At 35.3% G+C, this 13,905-nt stretch overlaps 1 protein-coding gene across 1 annotated transcript in view; it reads right to left on the reverse strand.

Moving 5' to 3' along the window:
- Positions 1 to 1,195: 1,195 nt before the first annotated feature.
- The window catches only part of LOC114654146 (aldo-keto reductase family 1 member D1-like), a 71,031-nt gene continuing 58,321 nt past the window's right edge, over positions 1,196 to 13,905 (reverse strand). The window contains exons 8-9 of the mRNA XM_028804562.2: positions 8,579 to 8,661; positions 1,196 to 2,172 (exon numbers count right to left, since the gene is read on the reverse strand). Coding sequence (XP_028660395.1) covers positions 2,130 to 2,172; positions 8,579 to 8,661 — 126 coding nt within the window. The 3' untranslated portion in view covers positions 1,196 to 2,129. The remainder of the gene's footprint in view (positions 2,173 to 8,578; positions 8,662 to 13,905) is intronic.

Raw genomic sequence — 13,905 nt, forward strand, 5'->3', positions numbered from 1 at the left:
TATTTGCCATACAGGGCTCACGATACAGCACAACGTCGGAATGACTGGCAAAATAATAAATATATCAACTTATTTTTGGAAAAAATAAAAATGATTAACCTAAAATCGATTGAAGCGGACCGAACAGGCATTAAAAAGAAGACACACTCATGAATTCATCACCGTTTGTTTGACCCAAATATATTTCAATTGACTGCTGCTAACTGGCTATTGCTATTGGCAGCTGTGAAATTGAATACAAACCGACACGGTGCTGTTTCGCTCATCTCGTACGATTCCCTGAATACGCTGGCAGTTTTAAAAACGCGGCCTGAAAGGCGCCTTACCCACCCAGTCCAAGTAAACACGTGCATGGCACACATTCAGGGGCGTCATTATGCAGGCACTGTACTTTGTGCCCGACATCTTGCGAACATTCAGAAACACTGGCATGTCTTAATCAAAGATGAATTTTGAAGGATGGACAGCAACATTCTACGGGGGCAAGCTTTCATTGAGGAAGGTAGGTTTGGTTTTAATTGTCGTGTGTGTGTGTGTGTTGAGTGAGCGATTGTTCCTGGAGAACCACACTGACAGCTCCTGCACCTTGTGCTTCAGATTTGACAATACTAACTTGTTCATCCCCGCATATTTGCTATCCTTGTAGAGATTTCTGGGCATTTTCATATGCTCAAAGTATTAACGTTTATAATAATAACAGCCAATCTAATGTAACTTAACAATTGCAATAAAGTTTATTAAGTTTACATGTTGACATATGTATTCCCTGTTCCTTTAAATTGAGATGAATGTGTAGTTTACACGTCATTAATTGAGAGGGGGCGAGACGTTAATGAGCAATCACACAGATAAACCGAGAAAAAACATAAAACTAGATCGAGACTAGCGGCATTTTAGTTAAAATTGGCATTGCTCTTGTTCAGCTGTTCACTGATCTGAGGATCTGCAGCCAGTGCAGCACTGTCTCAGATACCCTGCCCCACAGCTGACATGACTGTGCTTTCGAATGGAGGACTGGCATTGGTCTTCCATTTAGGGTGAATGTTTTAATATTGCCAATTAATATTATTCTGCCCATCAATTTTCTGAATCAAAATTTTCTATTATAGGGATTCATATTTATAAAACCAAATATTTAAAATTGATGTGACCCTCAACAACTTAACATTCATTTACAAAGCTTTTTAAACACAAATTAGTAATAGAAACTCATTTTCTTTATTCAGTATTACAGTCCTGTGCCACAGGTGGAGCCAGAGCTCTTCCTAGCATTAAGTGGGATGCCAGCTCATCTAATCACAAGAAAATGGCACCAGATATGGGGTAAAAAATAATGAGCACTTTAAAAATAAAACAGAATTTGAAAAATGACAGCACAAGAAATTGTCAGTTTTTCTGCTTTTAATTGATTTTCCAAGAAAATATTCAACAATGTTCTGTCCTACACATCTGAGAAGGTTAGAAAAGCACTATATAAATGAAATTATTCTTCTAATTCAATTGAGTTGCTTGCTTTTTATTATTTGCTGACTTGAGTCTGTACAATAAGCATGTTCTATTTAGATATTGCAGTTTTTGCACTTGCTTATTTTAAAGTGAATGTAGGTGACAGAGTACTTAACTAAACTTGGCTATTTAATGGAGAATAATCATTACTAAAATGTCTACATATGTAATGTTTATGGGTTAAAAGGGCTTATTGTTTTCTGATATTTACATTAAATTATAAGGCTGCACAGTAGGCAGAGGCATAATGATGTCACACTTCTAAATCAAGAAATATGGAAAGGCATTTTGTCAAGATAATTTAAACTTAAAAATGTGTTCTAAGATTAAAAATGAAGTATAAATGCATAGTGTATACAGGTTCAGAAAATGTAATAAATGGCTGTATGACAGTGAGATATTACCACATTCACAGTATTCTGCTCTCTAATGATGTGCTGTGAACAAAATCTTTATGAAGCTGACTAGCGTCCTTTGTACATTGTTGATATGATAAAAGTATCATACATGTATACAGAGCATAACATTAATGCACTGCATCTTTTATGTTGTACTTTACTTATCATGGACATGGACAATAAAAATTTTTTCTGTTTTCAAAAGCCTTGTATAAGAAGAAGCTGTTAGAATTCTTCATTAAATGGATATTCCGGGTGATCCTTCCACCTATGGATTGAAAGAATAAAGAAAGAAATTTTAACAATGTACACTGATCATTGATAACGTCGGCTACAGCAGAATATTTAATGAGCACAGATGTAATTGAACCTTAAAAGGAAAACGAACAAAGGGCAATGTGGTAATGGTAAAATGCCAACATTTCAATCAGCAAAATAAACCTTACCAAGTTGACATATTCTCTGGTGCGTCTGATAGACTAACTGAGTAAATTGCTGTTATTTCTAGTGTGGCTTTTGAAAGCTGTGTTCTGAAGAGTATTTTCAGGTAGCTCTATTGATTCTGAGAGGTTCACTGACTTGGCTTATGCAGTCAGGTTGCTCTGAGGCTTCTGAATAATCCATTAAATTCAAATTTTAATTAGCAAATGTAATAGTCAAGAAAACACTTGTAATCCCTAACTGTTATAAAGATAAGTTATCATCACTTTAGCAGGTTGTGTTGATGCTTTGGCTGGAGTGTTGGTTACAGCTGATTTAATAACCTTGCATTTCTCTCACAGATAGTTTATACTTCCACACATCCATTTTTAGACTTGATTTTATCCGTTACAGGTTGCAGGAAGATGTAGCCTGTCCCAGGAATATGTGTAAAGCAGGGACCCATTTTGGATAGAAATATACCCAATTGCAAACACATGCACACTTAGCAACACATTTTACCATATAGAAAAAGAGAACAGATCTAGAAGAACACTGAGAGAGTGTCAAAATCCAGTATCAAACTCAACAGCATTAGTCACTGTACTGCCATGCTGCCCTTGTTGTAAATATAAAATAGGTTTTAATTAGAAAGGAGAAGATCTATGCATTTTAAGTTATGTTTGATCATGATGATCAAACCAGGAACCTATCATGGCAGCATCTGGAGTAAAGCAGGAACCCTGGACAAGATGTCCACATAACCCACCATGATAGTCAAAGAAGATGACTTTTTTTATTATTTGAACATTTTTTTCATAGCATAGTTTTCATTTTAGTTTACACTTAATTTGTCAATGCTGTACCAAATAGGACTTAGAGATTTGGAGTTTGTGAGGGTTGTGACTTTTTCTAGTTCACCGTAGTGGGCTATGGAAATGGAAGAGTTAGCCATCTAACTATATGAGTTTTTTTGCATAAAATGTTAAATGTATTGTAATTTTTAGGTATATTTTCCCTCCTACATAATAATGTAATAAGATGCAAAAATATAAAACAAACATTGACAAAAAATTAATGTAAAAGCACCAGAGATCCAGAGGTCAAATGTGTTCAAACACCACAAAAATAAAGTACTGTACAAATGTCTTAGGCACTTTAGATAGCTCACAGAAATATTTGTCATAGATGGTTACTTAATGTCTTCTGGATTAGCATGCCAATAGAAAATAGCTTATTTTAGAGTTCTAGACATTTCTTTGCAAAAAGTGAAACAATACAATAATATCTGAATGTACTCGAGGAAAGACGCTAACATACTAATAAAGCACTTTACAATTGCGAAATATGAAATCTTCACCTACAAAGCCCAGGGCTTGATTATTCAGATATGACAAACAGATTCTAATGATCAATGACATAATGTGTAGGCTGAACCAGTGATTAACTGAAAGAGAAGCAACTGTGTAGAGGAGATAAAACTGGGCAAGTTGAGGTTACAGTAGATGTAGTGGTTTAACCATCACATCTGGCACAATAAATAAGGTGGTCATCCTGTATCATCAAGGTCTGTCCCAAGCAGAAATTTTGTAAGAGACAGGTGCTTCCAGATGGGCTGTGAAAGCTCTACTGCGGAAGCACAAACAAATGGGCATTGATGAGAACTGGAAGCACAGTGGTTGGCCATGACAACTGAGTGCAGCAAATGACGGATACATCAAGCTTACTTCCCTTCAAAATCAGAAGATGTTCAGCACCACCATCGGCCAAGAACTGACAGAAACTACTAGGACTCTGGTACACCCATCTACAGTCCAGAGAAGTCTTATCTGAAGTGGTGTTTAAGGAAGAGTTGTAATGAAAATCCATTGTTTCGAGGTGGAAATAAAGCCAAAATTCTCACCTATGCATGAAAACACAAGGACAGGGGTGCAGAGAAATGGCAGAAGGTGGTTTGGACTGATGAGTCAAAATATGAAATTTCTTAACTTTAACATAAGGCATTTTGTTTCCCAATGGATTGGAGAACAGTACATGGATTAATGTCTGCAGGAAACAGTGAAACGCTTTGGAGGTTCTTTGCAGGTTTTTCTATAAACGGAGTTAGTCATATGATCAAAATTGAGGGGCTTCACTGCTGAGAAGTACAGGCAGATAATTCTACATCATGCAGTATCATCAAAGAGTTGTCCCAGCTTCATTCTACATGACAATGACCCCAGACACACAGCCAAATTCGTATAAAACTGTCTTGAGTGAAAATAGGGAAAGGAAATCCAGCAACAGATGGTATGGCCCCCACAGAGCCCTGATCTCAACATCTTCAAGCCAGTCTTGAATTATTTGCAGAGACAGAAGAAAGTAAGTCAGCCAAAGTACTGCAGTGGAGCTGTGGGAAATTTTCCAAGAGGCAGAACAACCGACCAGATGAGTACCTTCAGAAAATGCATGCAAGTGAGCCTAAGGGAATTGCTGCTGTTTTTAAGGCAAAGGGTGGTCGCAACAAAATATATTTTTTAAAATATTTTTTTCTGTTTACTGCAGCTTCTAGGCATTTTATTGACTAATAAAATCTATTTATCGCATTACTTTTGAAGGTATTCACCAGTTAACACCATTTTTTCGCAAGTGCCTAAGATTTTTCCACAGTACTGTATATTTAAAGGAAAGTTAATAAAATTAGGTGAAAGTTGAAAAAGAAAATAAAAATTATGAAACATGACACTCATATAAAGCCTATACATAAAACATTACTCTATAGATGCTATCACACCATCATAAAATCACATCTCCCATTTCCTTTTATGTGCTTAGTTTTCCAGTAATTGGTACCATACGCATAAAATGAAAGCCATACTGTAAGAAGAATTTTATAAGGTATACTGGATTACCAAAGTTAATACACACTCCTAATCACAGAGATATTTATTTACATCTTTTTAAAATAAAAATGGAATACTGTACATGGAAATTTTTTTTGAATTGCAATAAAAGCACAGCCACAAAAAAGACATTCACACATTTTAAATTGAATCGCAAATTCACTAAAGTCATGTGTACTAAAAGCATACACATTTTATATTGAATCACATTCTGAAATAGTCATACTCATAAAAAAGGCATCCATTCATTTCTTAAATAGAATGTTTTTAATCACATTGGGCCCTTGCGAGGGGAAAAGAAAAGAGTCACTACATATCTTTATAGGTCCGAAAACATATAGTGAATAGAGGCAATTTTCCACCACATTCAAAGCTGAAAAACCTATTATGTTTTGCTCAGTTTTGAATTATGTAATTTAACATATTGTTGTTAAAATATGTATTTTAAACATTCTGATAATACTTGCAATTACATTTTATTCCTTTATTTTTAATATAACTCATTGTTACAAAAATATTTTATATACAAAAATGTGATCTGACTGAAGTTAGCCAAAGTTAAAAATGCTCCAACTTTCAAAACAGTTAGCCAAGTCCTTGAAGGCTCCTGAATGTTCTGCAATGTGTGCATTTTGTAACTGGTAATAATGCTCAGGAGGTCACAGCAGTGTTGTTTCCTTTGTACAATAAATTAAGTTATTGAAAGGCAGTGAGAATTGTTAGAATGCATTTGTCTTTAGCCAAGCAGTGGGGCCAAGCTGTGTGGGTTAGTGGTCCACGTTTTGCATAAACACAGTGTCAGATGTGTGTCACAAAACAGCTTGTGTTGTAGAAAAAAGGCATTTCATATTTAAAGACGTCCGTTTCTTCAAAACTGCCACTCCTCAGTCACTGGTGAACTTCAGTGTGTAACTAATCACACAGTTGTTTTTGAGTTTTCACACTGATTTTAAGTGAATAATGCGCTATAGACTAGGATAGTTTTGGAAAATGTAAAGAATGTCAGAATAGGAGCAGTGCACAAAAGTAAGTAAACAAACGCCATAGACTAATTGGTGGCAGTATGTCCCATTTGAAAACTAACAGCAATTACTATTAATTGAATATTTTCAGGATTGGATGCCACAATGTTTTCTACCACTAATTTCAATTGTAGGGCTAAAGGCCAAGGTGTCAGAATCAGTAAAAGTGTACCGACACCAACTATGGCTCAATGTAAATTGTAATACAATATGTTAAAATGTCCAGTTTCACATATACTAATTGAATTAAACTATTTTTTCTCCTAGACTGTTCATAAAAATTTGGCTTCTTAATTTTTCACTGTAGGCTTTGTCCTAAATTTAAAATTTGTAAGCCACAACACATTGCTACAGCCTTTAAATTTGAAGTTTAACAGGTTAGAGTGCTGAAAAGAAGCTGACAGTGATGAAATGCTTTGTATCTTGTATATTGTGTGCTTTCAATCATCATAGCACAGTAAATATAGTAGTCTAATTACAAATAGAGTAGTTGGAGGTACTAGAAGTTGAGGAGTCAGAGCTGAAGGTGTGAAGGTTTTGTGTACTGACTCCATAGCCCTGGTAGAGGAAACATTGTGTAATACTTCAGCGTTGTAGCTCATAAAAATGTCCATGTTTCTGTGTTCAAAAAAGGCTATGATGCATTTTAGGTTTTAGTATTTTAACTCTTTGCTATGCTTCTGTTGTACATAAGTATAGTAGTAAAGCTGGTGGTGTGTTGAAGATGAGTGACAAAATGAAGCACAAATCCTTGAACAGACATGAATAGCTAGTCAGTCTGAAAATTTTGAAGGAGCTGTACAAAATAAACAAAATTCTCTGATTGTAGTCATTTATGTCAACGACTTCATCTATATGTTATCATTTTCTTCCTATTGTAAATTCAGTATACAGTCATATGGAAAAGGTTTAGGAACCCCTCTTAATTATTTGGATTTTTGTTTATCATTGGCTGAGCTTTCAAAGTAGCAACTTCCTTTTAATATATGACATGCCTTATGGAAACAGTAGTATTTCAGCAGTGACATTAAGTTTATTGGATTAACAGGAAATATGCAATATGCATCATAACAAAATTAGAAAGGTGCATAAATTTGGGCACCCCAACAGATATATTACATTAATACTTAGTTGAGCCATCCATCCATCCATCCATTTTCCAACCCGCTGAATCCGAACACAGGGTCACGGGGGTCTGCTGGAGCCAATCCCAGCCAACACAGGGCACAAGGCAGGAACCAATCCTGGGCAGGGTGCCAACCCACCGCAGTTAGTTGAGCCTCCTTTTGCAAATATAACAGCCTCTAGACGTCTCCTATAGCCTTTGATGGGTGTCTGGATTCTGGATGGAGGTATTTTTGACAATTCTTCCATACAAAATCTCTCCAGTTCAATTAAATTTGATGGCAGCCGAGCACGGACAGCCTGTTTCAAATCATCCCATAGATTGTCGATGATATTCAAGTCAAAGGACTGTGACGGCCATTCCAGAACATTGTACTTCTCCCTCTGCATGAATGCCTTTGTAGATTTCAAATTGTGTTTTGGTGTCATTGTCTTGTTGGAATATCCAACCCCTGCGTAACTTCAACTTTGTGAACGATGCTTGAACATCGTACTGATTTTGTTTATATTGGGTTGAATTCATCCGACACTCGACTTTAATCGTAATTTCGCTATTCGTAGGAAAATTTTAAACTTGTAGCAGTGTATCAGCAGCAAAAAATATAGGAATAAATTTCATTAGGGTTTCAAAAAAACATTAGGGGGGCGCAATTAAAACTGTTTATGAAAACTCAGGTCGCAAATACTTAAAGGTTGAGAAACGCTGCCCTAAACCATGATACTGAACAATCTTTGTTTTCAGATCTTTTGAGAGTTGCTTTGAGGATCCCATGCTGTCACTCTTCAGAGGAGAGTCAAAGGGAAGCACAACTTGCAATTGACCACCTTAAATACCTTTTCTCATGATTGGACACACCTGTCTATAAAGTTCAAGGGTTAACGAGCTAATCCAACCAATTTGGTGTTGCAAGTAATCAGTATTGAGCAGTTACATGCATTCTAATCAGAAAAATTACAAGGGGACCCAAATTTTTGCACAGCCAGTTTTTCACATTTGATTTAATTTCATACAACTAAATGCTGCTTCACTAAAAATCTTTGTTCGGAAAACACCCCAGTACTCAGATGTTCCTAGGAAATGAAAGACATTCCACTGTTAACTTTTTTTGTTGAAAGTAGAGTAAATTATTATGCAGGTTGAGAGGGGTTCCCAAACTTTTTCATATGACTGTATATCACATTTTCAGAAAATACATTTATTTCATTTTGACTTCTACATACTTACATTAAAAGCTCCACATAGCGTATGTTTTTATTCAGTCCTTCAATAGCTTTCATCTCTTCATCAGACAAGGAGAAATCAAACACCTACAGGAAAACACATATCCTTTTTAACTTCACTGGTTTAAAGTTAAAATAATACTTTATAGACATTTTGCTAATTAAAGTAAAACTTTCAGTAACGACTTATCAGGTAGGACAATATTAAAGACATTGTTATAATAATACAGTTCATCTTCTGCTATTAAAATTGGGGTACAAGAGTCCAGTATTAATGTATGAGTATATGTGTATTTTTGGGGTTTACAGAAATTAGGATTCCGTTTCTTCTATTTTCATATTTTGCTTTAATTTAAAAGTTCGTTTTCATTAACATCTTAGGCCTCTTTATTTGTGTAATGCCATTTTGAAGGTCACGTGACTCATTGTCGCATTGATGATGTAACAGAATCTACAATATAATTATGGTGACAGTTGCAATTTACATTATCCCTTGGTGGATGAAAAACATTTGATTTTCATAGTGATAACTTCATTCCCAAGTGGACCCTATTGTGTGGATTTTGTATTTTGCTTGTGACTCTCTTCTGAATCTGACTTTCAGTATTTATTTTGCCCTTTGTTCTAGTTACTTCTTGTTTTGGTTTGTCTAGTAGTATAACCCTTGCCTGTCTTTTAACCATGATTTCTAGTGGCTCAGTTATTTCTTGGTTGTTTTGTGGTCACAATATTCCTCAGCACTACATGTGTCATAATACAGATTACTAGAAGTGTGGAGCAGTGTGGGGTGGAGATTGTGTGATGTAATATATATCATAACATATGTGTCAAGTGCGCATCAATTTAATCTGTGGGCATCTTATGTGAAAGATGTTTGTTATTACTCTCATTATGGCTACCTTTTATACCCTTTACTGCCTTCAAAACACTTCAAATATGTTGACTATTTTCACAATGAAAATAATAAAGGAAAGCATTCTACATTATTTATGGTGTGATAGTGTAGGTATCATAATTATTCTGGTATCCAACCTGTTAAATCATAAGCTTAGTATTTTTCAATTATTGGAGTAAGGAAGGGTGGTGATGTCATATAGGCAGCACTAAGAGGTCAACCATTAACATGTTGAAAAATGAAAAAGACAGACGTGTGACACAAAGGTGTGTATGATAGGCAACTGAATGTTCTTCAAGGACAAGTTTGGCATTTTTCAAGTCAAAGTTATTTCTTCACTTACTAAATAAAGTCTAATTGCTCTTTATCAATGTACTCCGCAACCTACAGTCTCTTTAGGTTATTTTGGTTTACAATTTAATTATTGTTGACTTTGATTACTTGTTTAATTCCTCGTGGCAGTACTCCAGTTTTGCCTGAATTACATTTTTGTGACTAATCACTTGTTTCTTCCATTTCACGTTGCATTGATTCTCAACGCTTCCATCCCAGACCTTTTATGTGCTCTCTAACTCTTTTACAAATATGAGAAAAAAATGGGAAAAGGCAACATAAGCGAGATGAAACTGTTAATATAAAGGGTGCTTCATTGGTAATTTGGAAATAGTCCAGAAAAATGACGTTGGACTACAATCAGAAACTGTTTATCTGCAAATTTTGTCAAGTGATGAGATGGTAATGCAAGCAACCTCTATTGTCACCTAAAGAAACATGCATAGGAGTATAAGGTAGGTACGGGAATGTGTGGTCTGTAACCTGAAATACAACTTAGCATGTGCAATGTACCCACTTTTTTAAATGTTTACACTAAGCAGCCATTTGAATAAACTTCATACTTTAATGCTTGAATATTTTTAACTTATTTGTATTTTTTTTAAAAGCATATCTGATATTTGAGTTTACCAGAATTTTATTTGATTATTACATATGTATGTCCATATGTCAATGTGGCATTTCAAAAGTGCTAGTGGACAAAAACAATTACTAATGAACAGTTAGTGATAACCTAATAGTTAACTCCAGGCAATGAAAACGTGATATGCAAGTACTATATACCGTATTAATGCATGTGCTTTGAAATTGGAAAAAAAAAAAATTAAATTGCTATATAATATAAATCTAATGACCATCCAAAGTTAAAATTATACCTTGAAATATTGTCCAGATATATGATTAAGACAATATGGTAAATTGAATGTTTGAATTGGTGAGGTCCAGTTTTTTTTTTTTTTTTTTTTTTATTTCATCACCCAAATTCTTTTCACAATTTTTACAATTCTTACTTTTTCCTGCCATCCAGTATGAAGCCAGTAACAGCCTTGCACAAAGTTTCCCTCAAGCCCCTGGTGTTGCATTCAGTTTGAATGTCGGATATCATTTCCTTCTGACACCCATTTCCTGGGGATATTATTTTTAAAAGCATTTCCTTTGCTTCTAAAAATCCCAATTATCGGCTCACCCAGTTTAAATGTATACATTATCTTTATCTTCGCAGTAGATTCAATTGCCTGCGGTGGGTTGGCACCCTGCCCAGGATTGGTTCCTGCCTTGTGCCCTGTGTTGGCTGGGATTGGCTCCAGCAGACCCCCCGTGACCCTGTGTTCGGATTCAGCGGGTTGGAAAATGGATGGATGGATAGATTCAATTGCTGCAAAGTTAATTTGTGCTTCATGCTGAAAATCCCCAGTTTCTTTATCTTTCATATTCTGGAAATTGTCTTTCCTTTAACATCATTCTTCTGGAATTTTAATCAATTTAGATCAATGCATCCTCCAGTCTGTGGTATGAATGCCTTGAGGCCTGTTAGAGAATTGTGTACACTGCAACCATCTAATTGGGTGGTCTTCCTTTTTTTGTTTGTGTCTTTTCCCATGTTAGGATTTTATTTAATTTGTTTCCTGCTTGCATTTTTTACATTGTTTGTAATTCACTACTTTGCAATTTAAACCATCAGGTGTCACTTCTTTATTTCACCTGATTGTTCAGATCTTTGCTGAGGCATTAGCTGTCACTTAATTTTGTTGTTTGACTCCTTTTAAGTGCTATCCTAATTTTCCTTTTCATTTTGTGAGGTTTGTTAGATCCTCAATCGTATTTGGTTTCTGACTTTTGGTTTTTTGGTAATTTTTGAATTTACTTTTGTTTTGCATATTTAATATTGAGTATTGTTGCAAGTGGCTAAAAACCAGGAGATAGTAAATAAAATACATAGAGATAAGAAACATTGCGTAATCAGAATGTCAAAAAATAAACCAAGCAAAGAAAAACCCGGGGACAAAACGAAAATCAAATGTCGAAGATGTGAGAGTCAAAAAAAAAAAAAAAATCCGTCTAGGAGTAAGGTCTACTTGAAATATAAGCTGTCTATGCTTAAAGAGAACAGACATTGTTTTTTCCACGGAGGGATACAGTATACGAAAAATCATTGTGTATTTATTGCATACTCTCTTAGATTTTATGATTGTGACAAATGAGGTCTTGTAATGCTTCCAAATAGTGGTGTGAAAATAATAAAGCAAGACTTGAGCCAAAAACAATCTTTTCAGAATGAAAACAAAATAAAAACAAACCAACAAAAATGTGACCTGCAGGTCCAAAAATACATAAAATCATACAAATAAAATTAATAATATCACAAATATTTCATTAATTTTTCTATTCTTTGAGCTTTTAAATATTTTTTACTGTGGAATTTGTGATCTGCGGTGGGTTGCCACCCTGCCCGGGATTGGTTCCTGCCTTGTGCCCTGTGTTGGCTGGGATTGGCTCCAGCAGACCCCCGTGACCCTGTGTTCGGATTCAGTGGGTTGGATAATGATGGATGGATGGAATTTGTGATTATTTTTGAATTTAGTATTTTTGGAGATCTTTTTTGAATTTGTTGCCTTATTGGACGATTATTTATTTAATGCATTTATTTAGGTACTGGAAGCTGCTTGCCAGCACATACCCTTTGCATTTTTTATCATCTCATTGCTCTCTTAAGGAGTTTTAGCATCACTAGAGTAGTGATTGTGTGACTGTGGCACACTCACTTTCATAGGCTCACCTGCAGCTGGTGCTGAAGCTTGCAATTTGAAAAATGGAGTACCAGCTCAAATTGCTGCTGATTCAAAGCTGATCTCATCCTTGGCCATTGCATGAGTCATCATTTTTCTAAAATTAATGTTTGTTTATTTGGTCCAGGAAAATTTTGTTTTCTTTTTAATGTTCAGACCTTATGCCCTTTCAAGTGTTTAGGTCTTTGGTTTCTTTGTTTTTTAGATTCAAACCACAACAGCTTTCCCCTGCTGTACTATCTGTGCATTGCACTCTGTTTAGGTTTTGTGGCTCTCATTATTTTATTGTACCTGTCTGATCTGGGTTTTTTTTTTTTAATTTTCTCAGCTGCCCCTTAGTCTCTAAATATAATTAAAACATTGTTCGGTTGGGGGTTACAGACCAAACACTGTAATGTTCAATTTCACTTTCTGTTCAAAAGTGTTTGTAAGAGAGTTAAATATGAATTACATTGGCCTATGGTCCCATTTTGTTTTCTTGCTAGGCAAGATGACTAGGAGTGCACAATGCGTGATGTCGTTACTGCAGTGGTATAAAAGCCAGTGTCATGCATTTCCAGTTTGTCCAGGTTTGTGGATATACCCCTATACTTTCAGTATTTGTTAATATTATTATTGCTATTAGCAATCTCCTGGCTATGACCTTGGCTTATTCTTTTAATAACAATTCATTTTCCAATTCCATTCCTATTCAAAACAACTTCTGCCCAATGAAGTCAATCAGTAGCTTTCTGATTTCTTCTTACAGGGGATCTGGAAGTATGCATTGGTGAGAGTGTTCCTTGTTTAAATTTCTAACAAAAAAAATGGTGGACTGCTGTTTCAATAAAATTTGTTCAAAAAATGAAAATGGATCCCAAAACAAAAAAATCTAAATACATAGTCATTGATGTATGTTCTGAACCCTCTTAATCCAATTCAGGATGGGTTTTGGGAACATAAGGTGTCAGAAAGAAACTAATAACGTGTTGTAGGTTAGGCAAATAGTAATTGCACTGTACTCATGGGACAGAAAACTTGAAAATTTGACCATTGGTAAAGGCAAGCAGGAATTTGTATGGGAAGTCTCACAAACATTCCCATTATCTCACAGTGAGCCAATGTGAAAACTGAAATCAACATAGCCCACATATCTTAGGGGTGTGGGAGAAAATTACAGTACATATCGAAAGAACCTATGAACATGTGGTTGAGATGCAAATTCCGTGCAGATGAGATTTAAATGCTATCACCAGGAGCTGTAAAAAGGTAGAGGAGAAAGTTAAATGTAAGCAAAAAAATCAAAGCTAATTTGATTAGCTAACTGCCCATGCAAAA

The sequence above is a fragment of the Erpetoichthys calabaricus genome, chromosome 1 (genome assembly GCF_900747795.2).
Source record: "Erpetoichthys calabaricus chromosome 1, fErpCal1.3, whole genome shotgun sequence".
Classification (NCBI taxonomy): Eukaryota; Metazoa; Chordata; class Cladistia; order Polypteriformes; family Polypteridae; genus Erpetoichthys; species Erpetoichthys calabaricus.